Source organism: Cebidichthys violaceus, unplaced genomic scaffold (assembly GCF_023349555.1).
Source record: "Cebidichthys violaceus isolate CVI_PGR_0920_01 unplaced genomic scaffold, fCebVio1.0.p SCAF_75, whole genome shotgun sequence".
Classification (NCBI taxonomy): domain Eukaryota; kingdom Metazoa; phylum Chordata; class Actinopteri; order Perciformes; family Stichaeidae; genus Cebidichthys; species Cebidichthys violaceus.
In genome coordinates this window covers 169,350-186,772 of record NW_027176959.1, presented here as the reverse complement: position 1 = coordinate 186,772, position 17,423 = coordinate 169,350, and the positions used below count along the sequence as shown (strand labels likewise).

Below are 17,423 nucleotides of genomic sequence, written 5' to 3'. Positions count from 1 at the left end.
ATCAAAAGGGCTTACATTGAAATCGTAACAAAGCCAACACAAAAACGTGCCTCCTGGTCGTCATCAAACAGACAAGCATAAGTAAAGAGTAAAACCCAAAGTAAGGGCGGGACTGTGAAAGAAAGCGTCAACCTCACATCGATGAACGGCTGTAAAGTATTTAAATATTCATTCTCAAAGAATACCATTGGTCCGTCTCGCTCTGAGGGGCGGGGCTTGTTGACATATCGATATGACAGAGGAAGTGGCTCGGCTGAACCTTGGATCATACTTTTGTTGTTATTCATTTGCATTTGGCGTTGCTAATTAACGTTACCGATGGAGGACACGGAAAGCAAGGTTAGTGCAGGTGTGTGTGTGTGTGTGTGTGTGTGTGACGTTGAGAGAGATAACTGTACGTCTCGTGGTGAAATGCTAGTTAAAGAGAGTAACTCTGGCGACCACATTAAACGTGTGTAACTCTTCCCCCCCCCCTAGCTCAGAAGCTACAGCTGGTTAGCGTGTCAGTTCCAGATGGACACAGTGTTAAAGTGAGCTGTTGTTGACAGAATATGAAGGTCCGCTGCTTCTCCTTCGTCTACTTTTCTTTATCGCCACATGCAAAGTTCAGAGATGCGGGTAGAGGTATGAATGTAATTGTTAGTGAATTCCGAAATGTGTTTTTCTCTGCTCTGCCTTCTGCACTGTTATCTCCTTCTGGAGACTTATCAGGTCTGCTGCATGTGTGTGGAGCAGCAGGCGCGAGACCTTTATCTCAGTGCCCCTGTGTGTGTGTGTGTGTGTGTGTGTGTGTGTGTGTGTGTGTGTGTGTGTGTGTGTGTGTGTGTGTGTCTGTGGTCCTGTCATATCTAACTGCTAAAAAAAATTGTAAAATTGTTTTTATCAGGATAATACACTTTATATTTGCCGTACAGTATATATGTGATTGACGTTGACAGCACTGTTTGTGCAGCTCTACCTCCTCCAAAAAATCCCAAATAAGTCTATTTGGATTTCTGTTATTGGAGTTTGTTCATATGTTCCGAAGAGGTTTAACAGGGACGTTGACCTCTGACCCCCCAAACATAAGTGACATCACTATGCGGGACAACATACTGCATACTGTCTGGGAATCACTTTTTGGCAAACATATGAATATGCATTTTTATTTCAAGCCCATATTAACATGTAAAAGACACAAATCATCTTCTTATGGAAGTAACAATTTGGTCAGAATTAATTTGAAATTATTATTTGTACTCACAGCTGTGAGGGCCGTGGTACCCCAATGAGGAAGTAGAGCCAAAGTCAACTGAACACAAGGGTTAACGTAGGCTGACTGTGTATTTATTGTATGTATTTTTTTGCAGATTGACACCATGGCAACAGAGGGGGAGCCCGCGGACTTGGTCAAAGTGCTTCACCTTCTGGTGCTCTCCTTCTCCTGGGGAATGCAGGTCTGGGTCTCCTTCATAGCAGGTGGGAGCACAAACAGAAGAGATGGCTGCAACTGGGCCTGTCACCATAATGGTGTTACCAACTTATTGTAATATATATATGAACATGAACTTATGATGATGTTATTGACGTATCGTACGATATATGGACATGACCGTTAGAATCCAAAGTTCATTGCTCTTTGATACTTGCATTTATTATGCTTGTATTTTATCCTTATAACATTAAATGGTCATAAAATGACAATATTATCATTTGTCGCAATTATTTCTGGGACAATATGTCGATCCGACAGAAGTAGCTATGGTGACAGGCCTAGCATTCCTGCTACACGAGGGTATGACTTTGATTCCTGACCCCTGTCCTGTGCTGGATCTCGTCTGTGCTGCAGGTTTTGCGTTGGTGCGGCAGGTCAGTCGGCACACCTTTGGCCTGGTGCAGAGCAAGCTCTTCCCTCTGTACTTCTACTGTCTGCTGGGCAGCAACGTGGTCAGCCTGGCCGTGTACGCCGTGTACCACCCCAGGGAGCTGCTGGACTGGCACGAGAGCGTGCAGGTCAGACATAACACATTTTCAAAGTACTTTTAAAAAAAAAAAAAATTCACATTTGCATGTAAATCATCGGCATCGTGTCCCGTGTTGCAGATGGTCCTGTACTTTGCGGCGCTGGTCGCGGCGGGCCTGAACGCCCAGTGGTTGGGCCCGGCGGCCACCGAGGTGATGTTCCAGATGAGGGAGGTGGAGACGGAGCACAAACTGGGGGACCAGATCGGCCTGGGCAGCCAGAAGGAGGCTTACGCCAAACTCCGAGAGCAGGACCCCAAGTACAGGGCCTACAAGCGCACGTTTGGCCGCTACCACGGCTTGTCCAACCTCTGCAACCTGCTAGGGTTCCTCTGCACCACGGCTAACTTGATCTACACGGCTCTGAATTTATCCACCATTTAGAGAGGGCTAGGTTTAATCCAGTGGACTTGAGTTAAATATGCCCCAATTACACAGAGTTTTGCTTCCCTGCTGCAAGTCTTTATGAGGCAGAATGCCTTTGTAGCTATTTAGCATCCCATTTCTTTGATCCATCAGCACTTTTCCTCCTGTCAATCAGTAACTCGGCCGTCTCAAAATATAGGATGTATTTTTATAACCTTTTATATTTGTTTTTAGCGTTTTGATTATATTGCTCATGATCACTCCCCCTGTTCAGAACAAAATGTATTAAAAATAAATAAAAACACACATACAAATGTACTTCAGGTACTGTGTGGGCAGTTTACTCGCATCCCCAGCAGGGGGCGATGTTTGGACACAGGTGTATTCAGAGAAAAGTTTGTTACTGATGTTGCAGCATAGATTAGTGCATTTTTATTTGTTTCCAGATATTTTAATGAAAATAAATGTTGATTTGATCAACTCATGTGATTGGGAGATTATTCTTTCCTGTGCATCCGCTTTTATTTTGTTGAATTCTGTACCACATGTTTGTCTTGTCGTGATCATTCTGCTCTGAAACATTTTTTTTTATTATGTATTTAATTGGATTGGTTTGGAAATAAGCTGTCCTTCTAATCCTTATAGATCCACGTTGATGAGAGAACCCAGGCCCGAACAGACAGCGCCTGGGTTTGGAATAGGAAAGGTTTTAATTTAATTACCGGTGACGCACAGCAGGGTTTGTTTTTTGAGAGGGACCAGCAGAGAACCCTGCTGCGCTGGTGAGCTATAGGATGAGAGAGAGAGAGGCCCTGTCCCTGTTGCAGCTACAACATATGAAGCTCTAGCGTAAGTTCAGACAGGAAGACTATACTCATGCATGCATAAGCCCATAGCTTATTAACCATACATCTGCCATCACTCCTCAAGCATGCACACATTATTTCCTTGTTATTGTTTGGGGCTGTCGATCATGATATCAGCTGTCTAGATCAGCTGGTCTCTAGCCAATAGCACAACGACACAAGGACATCATTAGCCTATCTTCTTCTCTCTCTACCTTCAGTAGTTCATGCTGCTGTTGCGCAACCCTCCACCTCCCCATCTCCGCCCAATCTTCGCAGATTCATCAGCCTCATCAACTCAGCAACCTCATCAGCCACCATCACCACCAGTGTCTGGACTCCACGGGGGGGATTTATATTGTTGCCGCTCAGGGCGATCACAACTCCATCACAAATCTCCTCGTCGAGTTCAAGCGCCAAAGAATTTCTGTGCAACTCATTAACGCATCATCTGTCATAATAAATGTTAACTACTAATCATTCACTTGTCTCTCCTGATTGAACTGCGCTAATAGATCATAATGGAGACATTTCAGTGTAATAATCAGGCACTGAAAGTAAAAGGTTGAGGTTTCACCCGATGCTTATTCATCTAGGCCTTTTTAAAGATGGTTTCTCTATCTGCCATCAGGAATCATTTCATGTGATTTATTTAGCTTGCTTTCTGGTTTATAAAGATGCCGTTTGGAACAATTGGCTCTGAAAGCGGTTTGTTCCACCTTGCTGACATTGTGCTACAGTATCTTGTTGTCAGTTTGTAGAATGTACGAGGAAGTTAGTCCAAGTGTCTCAACATCTTGAAACTCAGGACGGTCTTCAACCGTCCAGACAAGTTTCCTGCTGCAGTGGCATCAGGAAGTAAAGTAAAGCCGGTTTGACCAAAGAACAAGTTTATCCACTCATCCATTTCATGGCATGGGGGAGATGTTAAAGTGAAAAAGCTTTAGTTTCAGTTTCAGGACTGTTGGTACCAAGAACTCCTTGACTTCTATACAATGTGTCGATTCTTCACGACCATGAGGTAAAATGCACACCGTTTAAGAATTCCTCTCGACTCTGCGTGTGCAAAGTAAAACACGAGGATGTGGGGGGGGACAAAAGGAAGTGTCGAGTGACTCCTTCCTCCGTCATTCCTGCCCCTCACAAGGAAACCAGCTTGTGTGTGCGATGAGTCAAGACCGGTTCACAACCTGAAACACGGACAGCTGCTGGTTTCAGGGACCACGGCCCCATGTAACACCACAGAGCAGCCCTGCAGCGCTGCGGTTACATTAATTATGAGTCACGGAACCCGAGGTAGCTTTATTCGATCATCTCTGATGTGGAAATGTGGACCTCATTTGCAATTGTTTGATCTCGGTGGTCGATGCGTAACAAAAACACACAGAAATCCTGATACAATGTACAATTTATTTCAGGACTGGGCTGCTCAGTTTGATACAAACAATAACCATAACACACACACACACACACACACACACACACACACACACACACACACACACACACACACACACACACACACACACACACACACACACACACACAAAATAAATAACCACAGAATTACCACACTGTTAACTTTGGTAACTGTGGCCTTGAAGAACCCAGACCCTTAGGGGAGGTTTCTCTTTCGGGTACATTTATTTAGTCAAATAAAGCTGCTAAGTCAGGTTTTATCACCGCAAATGTACCTGAGACCGTGTTCCCTTAAAGGATCCCAATGAGATACACACAATAAGTGATGTTGCTGGATCCCTCGAGTATTTCTTTTTCTCTTTTCATAATATTCCTTTATAATATTCCTGGAAAATCTCTGCTGGGACTCTATAGCATCTTTTCTATATCATGTCCGTGTACTTAACCTCTTAACCCCCCCACCCCCACCCCCACCCACTCATCCCACGGGCCTTAGTGTAACCGCACCGTCTGTCTTTGGGCCCCTGTCTATAACCTCATCACACACTAGAGTCACTGCTTTCGCACAAAGCCGCATTTTCGGCCAGAGCAGCGTATAAATGGAAGTCTGTATCAGAGGATGCACGAGCCAGTACACTTTCAAAACATGTGACTGATCTCAACTGTTTTCACGCATGGAAACTATGGAGCCTATAATGTGTCTTTTGTATGATATAGTGTCATATGTGATGCGCTGTTTGTACATTTTGCGAACTGCTTTTAATTGTTTTTATTGTAGATCTACAGATATTTCTTTAAATATCTTCCTGCATGTGCATGGCTCCTGTAAAGTATACGAATAAACGACATGAATACAAATATATGTTATAATAGATTATTATTATTATTATGGTAATCTTAAATAACCTGGACACATAGTCCATAATAGATATTATAAAACTATTCTGTTTCACTAGAGTGTGCGCGTTAGCGTAGTGCGCGCGCACTGGGTGTACAGCCCTCTCCTCGCGCTGTGTACACTGACACAGCCCCATAGCTTCCAGCAGTCCGTGTTAACTCTGCCACAGACGGAGCTCCAGCTACAGAGTCAGCCACGCTACAGACATCCGGGAGCGGCTCCAAACCTCGAAAGAAAAAAGAAAAGTATCCCGTTGAGGAAGGAGAGAGCAGGTCGGGTGCTGGTGCTGTTGCTGGAGCAGGAAAAAGGGGATATTTTCCAGGTGCTAGGTCTACTTTCGCAGGCTAACGTTACTCTAACCGGCATCTCACAGCCGCCGGACGGAAGACAGTCTCTGAACCGAGCTGGACGTTTGCTTTTCTTCCAAAAGAAGGTAAGTTTGTTAAAGTTTCCGAGTTTCAGCGGGGGTTTTTCCTGCCTCGCGAAAGCTTCCTTTATGCCCGAGTGCTAATGCGGCACCGTCACTCAGAGGGGTTACGCTTTATTTTGAATTTATGCTAACAGGTAGATGCTCGCGGAATGATACTCAACGTATGGTTTTACTCTTCCTCTAGGTTTGTTGTTCGGCGCGCTATTGCTGCGTAAACTGGTAAAAAGTTAGACCGTTAACGTAGGTCATTTTCCTCTATGGTAATAAAACGAGTCTCCTAGCCTTCAACTCCCATCACTGTTTGCGTTTCAGTCTTCCCAATAATGAAAGAACTGACGTGACAGCTGCCCCAGTAATCAATGCTGGCCCTCGCGTGCACCATCACCGGGGCCCTGTTCACCAATAATAGCCTCTGTTTGATGTTACTGGAGATAACGCCGCTCCGGTGTGCCTTAAAGGAGCTCATCATTCTCATCAGTGAGGGTGTGTCTCACTGCTTGGAGGACGTGTGTCCCCCTCAGAGACAAATGTCACGGCAGGTGCTGATGTGGGGCCCCTCATCAAAGTCATCGCTCAGTGGGATCCGGTTCTTTTTGACACGTGACTCTCACACTAACAAGAAAACTCCATCATGCAAATCTTGTAATTTATGTGACATCTTTGTGAAAGATGGCCTGCAGACATCCTGAGCTCCACAGTAAACACTGAGGACATGTGACTGGGGTTATCTCAGGTTTAAGCTGAGCTGTAAGAAATATATATATGTATATATTTTTTTTTTTGAATGGGTGGATCCATGTTATGGGATCTTTAAGTGCTCACAAGAATGTTCCCCCGGAGACCCTTACGTCTCATGTGATTTTCTTCTTTTTAACTGGCAGAGACTTGAAACTTATGGCCCCGATCGCCGCACTTTACGTAATGTGTGTAATGGTGTTCACGGGGCATGTAGCTACCTGGTGAAGTACAGTTGTGAAAGAGGATTGCGTTACTGTTACAGCAGCGCTTCATTTCGACATCAGCCGGCACGCAAGTGTGCACAGGCTGTGTAGAACAGTCCTCCAGTGGACTGGAGGTGTACGTCAGCTACAGAATCCCAACACTAACCCAACAAAGGTGATTTGGAATATTGAAAGGATTTTAATAATTAATGAGTAACATGGTTATTTTTTTTTTCGTGGGGGGGGGGGGGGGGGGGGGGGTTGGTTCCTTACTCTTGCAGACATCAGTTGTTTTGGATACTTCTTTTTTTTTTCTTTTTTTTTTTTTTTTTTAAAGAGACACAAACACAGCTGCGTACAAGAGCACACTATCAGTATACAAGTGAGGAACATGGACTCGTCCCTCTCATAGCCGCGCAATTACTGTGAGAGCAAACATTTACACAGTCAATGATTTTGCCAGGCTTCTCCTATTTCTCAGTAGCGATGAGCCGCCTCCTCCTCCTCCTCCTCCTCCTCCTCCTCCTCCTCCTCCTCCTCTTTTCCACAGCCCTTGATAGGGTGATAGATATCTCCATCCCGCTCTGGAGACCTCCATCTGGCCAGTTAAAAGCAGAGTGAACTGACTGATTTGACCGCTAATGGGTCTTGCTGGCAGCTGAGTCCCTAGTCTGGTCTCCACGGAGACGCCGTGCAGCACCGATTGATCCTCACACCGGGCCCCTCAGGAGAGATTAATCTGAGATGAATGCTTACAATAAAGCAGATGGCACGGCTTCCCGTACTTTCAAAAGCATTCTAAACTTGATCTCACCATCGTCTTCATTTTGATTTCAAACCCTTTTAATGGAGCCGTTACTGGAGCTCACTGATCCCAGATGGATTCGACTAACATCTGGCGAAGCTTTGATTCAATCGTAGATCAATAGCAGCTTCTGTAACTTTGTAACTTCTGTAATATATTCCAGTGAGATGAGCATCGGCGATCAGTCAATCAATCGACAGAACACGTGTGTGAAGACATCGCTTCATAGCGCTAGTGGTCAAAACCTCCACTCGGGGCCGTTTTTGAGGCGCCAGCCATGAATCGCAACCAAGGACCTCTGTTACATCCTCCATCCTTTCCATCAAGGCATACAACAAATTTGTTAATAAAGTCTTTCACCTCGCAGACCACATTCTGTGCCACGTGCGAAACGAAAGCCAATCTATTTGTCAAGTAACTTGCGTACTTAAGTAACGCCACTTCTGTCATTTTAACCCAAACTACTATCTTTTCCTAAACCTCGCAAAGTGATTGAGTTACCTGAACCTAATTAAGTTGTTTCCCGTGAAGACGGAAGTTTATTTTGAAAAGACTGTCCGCACATAACGAGCACATTGGCGTGGTTGCTGGACTTTTGTATGAAAACGCACAGAAGTGTTTCGTTAGATATCATCATACGCAGCGTTGTTTGAGAATACATTGGACAGCTTTTCACATGGAAGGTTTTACTGCATTCCTTCGTTTAATAACATTGTGAATTGAATAATAGATAAAGACATCAGCTTGGGCGTTGCGACGGACATATTTTACTGTTTTTGTGACACTCTAAATGAATAGATTCCTCAATAATCATAATAAACGATCATTCATTTTGAGTCGTGCTTCTCTTCCACCTGGCGGGTGTAAGGCCAATATTCTCTCTCTGTTAGCTCTGATTTTGGTTGAGTTGAGAGAAAACAGCTGAATGTGACCTTCCACTCACTTTAAAGCTCTACAGATAGTGACGACAGGTATCATGTTTGTATTTTGGGGGGGGGGGCGTCCTTTCCCCTGTCTCTGTTCATAAGGTGATATGATATGGCCTGCTCCATGTGCTCCGCCTCTCTAGATGGCATCAAATGAGTCGCGCCTCCAGCAGCAGCCGTCCCAGAAGGACGCGGCCGACCAGAACTTTGACTACATGTTCAAGCTGCTGATCATCGGCAACAGCAGCGTGGGGAAGACGTCCTTCCTGTTCCGCTACGCCGACGACTCCTTCACCTCCGCCTTCGTCAGCACCGTGGGCATCGACTTCAAGGTGAAGACCGTGTACCGCAATGACAAGAGGATCAAGTTGCAGATCTGGGTGAGTGGTTTTGAGGATAAGATACGCTGTGTTTTTTTTATTTTGTTTAACTTTGTGATATTCACTGGAGATGACAATTTAGCCAACAGCAGGCAGGTTGCCATTCAGCTCCCTGGTGATCTCCCTCCAGCCACAAAGTAAAACATATTCGATCAAATAAGCTTTCTGTTGGAGTTCATTTGTCCAGTGACCTGGAGCAGTTTTGGGTTGGAGCTTTGTTTGAGTGAGAGACGGTCCCGGGGCAGTTTTTGAGAAAATATAAATCATTTAAAAGTCAATGTTTTATCATGAACATCTATGAATTTGAACAATTTTCCACGAAAGAAAATGTACAAAAATGTTTGTGTATGCTGTCAGTTATAGTTCGGGATCTGCAGAACAGATAGAAAAAAAAATTGGAAATCAGCTATAAAAATAGCGTTGCATCTCCGGCTAATAACCCTTATTGATTGTAAAGTGCTTTGTCTCTCTCAATCTAATACACCTGAGCACTATGGGCATTCAAATTTGATTTGTTGTTGTTGTTAAGAACATGGAGGCTCCAGTCTCTTCGAGACTTCATCGCTTTAGATGTAAATAAAGAAAAACAGGAAACGATGAGGAAAATGAAAGCAGGCCCATGTGGAATCCTTGTTTACACCAGAAAGGTAGAAGGCTAACCAGCAGACCTTCTTAAAGGCGAGGTCTAGAAGAATCCAGGATCGTGGGTTTGGCCCTTGTGCAAACTTGGCATGTGAATTGTGTAAGTGTAAAAAGCATGACTTCCTCATGGTTTCATAGACATCTTCACTCGCTACCCTTATCTTGCATCTAAATGGTGCTGAGTGTTCACTTGCATGTTTGAAGAAGACCGGTCGAGTGAACGAGCGAAGTCTTCCGGTTTCCATATTTTCATTGGTGCTGGAGGTCAAGGCTCAGAGACAACGAGCAACTGTCTCACCTCAGAGCTGCAGGTATTTTGCATTTCATGAAGTCTGTAATATGATCCCTTTGGCAACTCGGAGGAAACGGAAAAGAACTGTCAACACATCGCTCATTATCACCTTTTTAAAATGGTACGTTGAACTTATTGGTATTCACTTAGCTTACACATCAGACATATAACATCCACTTCAATCCTGAGGCAAATATCTGTCTCTTAAGCTGCTAAATGTTCCACTGTGTTTAATGGTAGCCAGGTTGGTAACTGTGTATTCCTGCTGTTTGTGGGGCAGCTGCAGCAGAGTGGTTTTTAAAGCTCTTCCAGCAAAGACATAAACAAACCATAAAACAAAACAGCTGAGCTGTGGGACGCCAAAAAAAGAGTCCCATAAAGCTGAAGAGAGATGCTAAAAGTGACTCCATACACATCACACTGACTCATCTGATCAGTTGTTGATGTAAACTATTGATTATTGCTGCTTTAAATAGATGGTTTGTGAATTTAGATAATAATTTGCTCATGCCGTTTGTAGTTGCAATAATTTAAGTTGCCATGTTTTCCTTGCATGTTTTGGGGGGTTTGGTTTCTTCTTCACTTAAACGGATACAAATACAGTAATTATTGCAGGCAATGTGAAATTGAAACATTTTGTTGCACAACAGTGGTTCCTCTTTGCTTGTTATATTTTGCATGTTTACCGTTGAGCGTATGACATCGTGCGAATTTGTCAATTTCACAAGTTTGCGGCTTTCTTGACCACCGCTGCAGCAAGTCATGCAGCAGTTACTGTAAGCTTCACACGTAAAGGCCAGAGTGAGGTCGATGCCAATTTAAAAGTTTTAACAATCGCTGTTTAAAGTGGGACTCCACCAATTTGAATAAAAGTCAGTTCACGCATCATGAGGATTATTACGAAGCGGTCGAAAACAGTTGTTTTAAGTCTTTAGTGGCCCTGAAAAATAAGCCCCCTTGTGATGTCATCAGGGTTATTTCAGCTTGGGCTCGGAGACCTTTACAAAGCTTTACAAACATTTAAAAGACACGATCAAGATGAATTATGGGAAAGTATGTTTTTGGAGACCCAAAAAAGTGAGGATATCTCCGCCTCTGTTCGTTCAATTTTGTCTATTCTTCATATTCTTCCTACAGATGTGCAATAGGAAATTGTTGGAGCACCTCTTTTAAAGAAATGGTGCAGTTATTCCCCTTTCTTTCAGAGAGCTCGATGAGGAGATTGGTACCGCTCTCACGTCGGTGCGGTGAATACGAAGTTACTGCCAGCAGCTGGTTAGTTTAGCCCAAAGGCTGGAACCAGCTAGCTTGAGCCGGATCAGCTCCCCCGACAGTCTAAATAAAACAAATAGAATAAAACCAACCCTGGCCTCTACACTGTTCTATAAAGTGTATCCTTCATTTATTTATTTTCTCTCTCGGCCCACATTACTCCCAACACACCGCAAATCCTATTGATGTACATGGTTAAGGTTGTTCAAACAGATGATTCACTAGAACCAACACCGTGCGAGCCACCGTGTGATACACAGACGGTGACAGAGATGAATCAGCAGCAGAGGAGCCCACACCAAAACACACACAGTCACCTACCTGACCCGAACGTGTCTCTTTTCAAATGACATGCAGTGTTAGCGGTGCGTTTGATATCCCAACAACTGAGGAGGAGGGCGAGAGAATGAAGTGTAACGATGATGTGTGTTAGGTGAGGGTTTTAGGGTTAGGGAACGACTAAGAGACCCGCTGTTTCCTAAGAGCAGGAAGCGGAGGAAGCTCCCTGTCGCCGTCTGACGGGGACGTAATGAAGATATACTGCAGCGCCATGTAGCAGTGTATTTAAAAAGGGCGTGGGGCCGAGTCCTCCCTTAACGCGGCGTTAATGATCAACTCTGAAACATCCCGGCTGTTAAAGTCACGTCAGAGCGTTTCAGAGGATCCTCACACACGGGGTGTTTGTTGACGATCCCACTGCACAGCTGCTGGCCTCCGCTTTGTGTATCATGGAAAATGGCTCGCCTGATAACGCACCACAAGGCCCTCACACACACACACACACACACACACACACACACACACACACACACACACACACGGTGAACACGCCGAGCTCAAGCGCATGTTTCCCACTGTGTACACACAATGTTTACATCCTTTTTTTTTTTTTTTTTTTTTTTTTTTTTTTTTTTTTGGTGTCATGGAAATATATCGCTGATCTTTGAGCAAACGTACACACGCCTTTCGCACACTTGGTTGCCCTGGGGACGCTGCTTTGTGTCGGCCGGCTGATGTAAACGCAGGTGACGCGTGTTTCTTTATGTTTTTTTTAAAGATCCCGGTCCCGGTGACATCTCTGACCACGCAGGGCCCTGATGTAAACCCCGGTCCCCGTCTAACATCATAGACACACACACACACACACACACACACACACACACACACACACACACACACGAGGGAGCAGCTTTTGTTTACTGGCTGGGAGTTGATTATAGCAACCCTCACAGGGACGGTCTATTTGGTTAGACGCCCCATTACGCTGCCAAATATGTGTTCATCTCTGCGTGGGCGAGATAAAGGATGGACCCGGACTATTTGGCACTTTTAATAAAGCAAAAATAAACCCCCGGACAGGATGCAGGGTTCGACTGTGACGTTGGAAAGAGTGAAGAGGATATAAGACGGGCGAGCAATGTCGTCTCTGACAGAAGGATTTACTTTGACCGTTTGGTAAAGCGAGAGGTGATCATTCGGGTCGACCACCCAGAGCAGTCCTGGCTGTAATGGAACATTCATAACCCTCAATGGCCTCTCCGGTTACCTGGGCAACCCACTCCTCCTCCTCCTCACTGTGAGGAAAACATCACACACACACACACACACACACACACACACACACACACACACACACACACACACACACACACACACACACACTTAGGCCCCAGATGCAAATGATGGACTCCGGCGGGTTACCAAGTAACAGTGAGAGTGGAGGGGGGGGGGGGGGTTAGCCTACCTGTGTGATCGTTCATCCGCTGAACCGCAACGTCACACATTTCATTTAGGAGATGCCTCTGATAAACTCACTGGTGGCCGGGGAGGCCTCCTCCTCCTCCTCCAAATTATAGAGTTGCTCAACTATTTGAAAAATAATGATGAAAACGCACATTAACCCAGTTACTCAGGAACGCTACTTGTCGTGAGTGAGAGTGTGTGAAACCACGGCTGGAGTCTTAATAGTATTTATTTATTTCTTTGCTTAGGAAGGTTTCTAACTGAGTGAAATGACCCAGAAGTATCGAAGTGGCAGACATGGTGAGAGCTGGTCAAATTCTCTAAACGCTAAGGAAAGGTGCTTCGGTGCTTCCTTATCTCCTTTAGCACAGGAAGCACTGGACCGTGCTTTACCAAAGGAAGGGAGATAATGCCGTCCCACGATTCCTTGCGGCACCACACCTATAACAGTCAAATTCTCCTAGCGCTGCAGTGGACTTTTTCCTAAGTCCTCATGAGCTATCCTTCACGTGTTCCCTTAACCTTGTGACGTTTTCCTAGATCAAGGAAAAGTGGTTAGGAAAATAATTATTTTTTGGACTAGTAAGCAAACAGTTCGCTAAAAGTCGACCACTCTATATGTTCAGGCTGAAATAACATGCATCTGCATTCTGCCAGATGTTTCTGAATTAGTGTAACAGTTGAGCAGACCGCTCCCTCTAAAAGGTAAACGTCGGTCAACTCCACATATATTAGACGAGGACTGCAGCTACAGACCATAGTGTGGATGATGCTGCCCCCTTGTGGTTTCAAGTCATAAACCATGTATGGACTTACCACACAGAATCAATGTTTCCTTCAGTTTGTTTTATAGACCTTGATTAATAAGAAATGTGTGAAGCATAGAAATATATATGTGTGTGTGTGTGTGTGTGTGTGTGTGTGTGTGTGTGTGTGTGTGTGTGTGTGTGTGTGTGTGTGTGTGTGTGTGTGTGTTTCCATGCAGGATACAGCGGGGCAGGAGCGCTACCGCACCATCACCACGGCCTACTACAGAGGAGCCATGGGCTTCCTGCTCATGTACGACATCACTAACCAGGACTCCTTCAACGCAGTGCAGGACTGGTGAGCCGGATACTTTTAAACATTTTGGTCCTTTTGCTCTTAAGGCTGCAAGTGTGAGGCGTAAAAACAAGCAACCTATTGTTGTCATGGATTCTTTTACCTATCTATGTCTATGTCTATAGATCATGCCCATTTCTTTCTATATTTGTCATTTTTGGCAAAACATTTTTTCCCACTACGTTCCTACAGAAATCACCCACTCATCACCAAAAGTTCTGCAAAGCCTCTATAAATGAACCTGCGCTAAATGTTTAGCACCATTTTCACACAACCGGTTGCCAGATTCTTGCATTGTGCATGACATGCAAACCATCTCCATAATGATTTTGATGTATTTTCCTCCCCTATTAGTGGCACTGGGGACACTTTTAAAGAAGTGTCGACCGCCCTTCAGTTCCTATTTTATTGTTGTTTTTTTTGCAGGAAAATCTGATTTGTTGGTTTCTAAGTGTTTTTTTAGGGGTTTTTTTCTTTACTGCTTTTATTCACGTAGACTGTGATGTCTGTCCGACAGGGCGACGCAGATCAAGACGTACTCGTGGGACAATGCTCAGGTGATCCTGGTTGGTAACAAGTGTGACCTGGAGGACGACAGGCTCGTCCCCACGGAGGACGGCCAGAGACTGTCGGAGGAGCTAGGTAGAAAAAACTGTTCACTCGCACTTCTTCCCGCTAGCTTCTGCCCACAGACGTGCAGCGCGGCACATTTCAACACGCATACATCTGCTGAAACCGTGTCGCTAACCCCCCCCCCCCCCCCTCAGGTTTCCAGTTCTTCGAGGCCAGCGCCAAGGACAACATCAACGTGAAGCAGGTGTTCGAGCGCCTGGTGGACGTGATCTGCGAGAAGATGAACGAGAGCATGGAGGGGGACATCGACCTCGTGTCCAACCACAGGAACCAGGCCCTTAAAGACTCGCCGTCAGAGAGCCACGGGGGCTGCGCCTGCTGAAGCGTCCACCCTCTTACCAGCTCCCCACACACACACACACACACACACACACATACTGATAATCATACATGAAGACCTTCCCTCTCTGTGCCTCGACCACGTAAAGTGCCGCACCTCTTCCTCTTTCTTCACTACAGCCACGCCCAGCTCTGCTTTGTCCACACAGCCCGGCACGAACCGAAAAAGGACATAATAATCTTCATCAGACCCTCCTCAGCCCTGTGTTTCCGTCTTTCACCCACTTTCTGTTTCTGTTTCCAACCCCCGTCAGCTCTGCGGTGAGCTGATAGTCCACCAAAGCATGTCCTGCGCTCCGTCCACCCCACCCACCTCGACCGCTGCTGCTACCTTATCCGAGACATTTGTCCAGTGGCTTTCATTTCTCCTGAGACAAATATTTGTGCAGATAGCTTGAAGCTAGTGGCTGCAGGTGGTTGTGCTTTATGGCATTCATTGTTTTGTTTGAGATTCATTCGGTGCGTACGCTCAGGTTCAAATGAATGCTCAACAAAAGGCACATTCAGCTTTGTAAGACTTAAAGGAACAGTCTTGCCTTTTTGGGAAATCCGCTTATTTGCTACCTTTTTTCGTGAGTTAGATGAGAAGATTGATACGGCGCTCATGTTTGTATGCCAAATATGAGGCTCCGCTAATGTCTCACCTACCCTAGAGGATTCTAGACGTCTCATCATCCATCACTTATTATGAAGTTCAAACTGATAAAGATGCTAAAAAGAGAGTCTCGATGCCAGTGTTGTGCTGCCCTTTGTCTCCCTCAGTGCCTCTCGGAGGCTGTCGAAGCCTTTCCCTGTTTACTAACGCTGAGACAGCTGGAGGTGGAGCGACGGTGATGCCTAAAGTTGAGCCCCGCTCTCTCTCCACACACGCCGCCGCGCTCGCTGCAACACACACGCGTGTGTGTTCACCGCGACACGCACACCACTCCCACAGACTGCAGCATGGTGAAAGAGTTGGCATGGCAAACCTACTATGCTTAATAACTGAGTTTCTACCAAGTGGTGAATTGTCTTTTTCTTCTTGTTTACTGACATAATGACTGTTATGTGGAAATGCAGCAGTGTGTGTGTGTGTGTGTGTGTGTGTGTGTGTGTGTGTGTGTGTGTGTGTGTGTGTGTGTGTGTGTGTGTGTGTGTGTGTGTGTGTGTGTGTGTGAACACTGACCTCTGTGAAGGATAAGTGTTGGACTCAACTGTGCTGTTGCCACTATGAGGAAAAACAATGAGCTGAAGTCTCTCTCTCTCTCTCTCTGTGTTGTAATCCGAGCTTCTCTGTGCTTTGTTGACGTATTTGGTCCGGCGGTGCATCATGCCTTGTAGTGCATGTGAGCGTGCGCCCCCCCCCCCCCCCCCCCCGTTGTCATCTGAAGTGAACAAAATGAGGTTTCGCCATCATTTCACTTCACATTGTTTGCCATCAGTTACACTGGACCTGAAATCACTGTTTTGTTCATTGTTCCATGTCAGTATTGAACGGTCAACACCCCCCCCCCCCCCACACACACACACACACACACACACACACACACACACACACACCACCCGAAAACTGAGTCCTGATTGAAGTTATTTCAATTTCAAAGTCTTTAGATTGCACCACATATCGGTCATGTTGCTATTATTTTGTGTTAATTGTCCGTGTGCTGACTGCTGACTTATCACCTGATATATCAACCATAACCTCTGGACCACAATAGCTATGGTTCACATCAGATACTGATAGGATCATCTCATCCACACCACTTTTGACACGAGGAGTCTGTGTGCAACACTCGTAACACTACATTTGTATTTCATCATTTGCGCGCTGTGCAGGTTTGCGATGTATTTAAGTCACAGAGCTTATGATATCTGTGACGGGTTCGCAAAAGGAGCTTACAAGGGCGGCTGCTGCTTGAATGCGTTGAATGTGCTGAACTGTCCACCGATGTTGAATATTTAACCACTTCGTCCGGTTTCTGCCATACTGAAAAACTACGGACTCTTGACGCTTTTGTACAATTCATGTCCAGAGCTGTTAGTCTGGGGTTTGTTCGTTCTCTCTTTTGTTTACCATCTATTTGTTATCATGTGTCGCATTCCTGATTGGTCGCTTTCTAAAAGGGGAGATCAGATCATTGGATCCCTTTATTTAAGGTTCTGAATGTGCTGGATGGAAGCATTGTGGGGCGGGGAAATAATGCATCCTATAAACAAGAATAAATTGAGTATGTTGAAATGTGTATATGAAAATAAAGAATATATTCATTACAAAAGGGAGAGTGCAGTTGCAGATCCTTGTCTTTAGTTCCTTTTACACGAGTGTACAACGTGACGGCAGCATGTGAAGTGTAATTTATGATCTAACCCTGAAACATCAGGTCAGGGCTTTTTTTTCCCTGCACGTTTTA

General features: G+C 45.1%; 2 protein-coding genes across 2 annotated transcripts; both read left to right on the top strand.

Annotated features, from left to right (window-relative positions):
- Positions 1-229: 229 nt before the first annotated feature.
- Positions 230-2,856, top strand: tmem205 (transmembrane protein 205). Its single transcript, XM_068737058.1, has 4 exons — positions 230-339; positions 1,350-1,458; positions 1,829-1,992; positions 2,083-2,856. Exons 1-4 carry the CDS (start codon positions 319-321, stop codon positions 2,383-2,385), a joined length of 597 nt encoding a protein of 198 aa, XP_068593159.1. The 5' UTR covers positions 230-318; the 3' UTR covers positions 2,386-2,856.
- Positions 2,857-5,676: 2,820 nt separating this feature from the next.
- On the top strand, positions 5,677-17,287 carry rab3db (RAB3D, member RAS oncogene family, b). Its single transcript, XM_068736979.1, has 5 exons — positions 5,677-5,962; positions 8,775-9,011; positions 13,946-14,064; positions 14,579-14,703; positions 14,829-17,287. The coding sequence occupies exons 2-5, from the start codon at positions 8,775-8,777 to the stop codon at positions 15,014-15,016; spliced, it is 669 nt and encodes a 222-aa protein (XP_068593080.1). The 5' UTR covers positions 5,677-5,962; the 3' UTR covers positions 15,017-17,287.
- Positions 17,288-17,423: the final 136 nt, after the last annotated feature.

Excerpts from the sequence above, each read along its gene's own strand:
- tmem205 (XM_068737058.1), top strand. The coding sequence starts at position 319 with ATGGAGGACACGGAAAGCAAG. Across the intron at positions 340-1,349 it reads TGGAGGACACGGAAAGCAAG|ATTGACACCATGGCAACAGA; the intron begins GTTAGTGCAGGT and ends ATTTTTTTGCAG. Across the intron at positions 1,993-2,082 it reads ACTGGCACGAGAGCGTGCAG|ATGGTCCTGTACTTTGCGGC; the intron begins GTCAGACATAAC and ends CCCGTGTTGCAG.
- rab3db (XM_068736979.1), top strand. The coding sequence starts at position 8,775 with ATGGCATCAAATGAGTCGCGCCTCCAGCAGCAGCCGTCCCAGAAGGAC. Across the intron at positions 9,012-13,945 it reads GGATCAAGTTGCAGATCTGG|GATACAGCGGGGCAGGAGCG; the intron begins GTGAGTGGTTTT and ends GTTTCCATGCAG. Across the intron at positions 14,065-14,578 it reads TTCAACGCAGTGCAGGACTG|GGCGACGCAGATCAAGACGT; the intron begins GTGAGCCGGATA and ends TCTGTCCGACAG.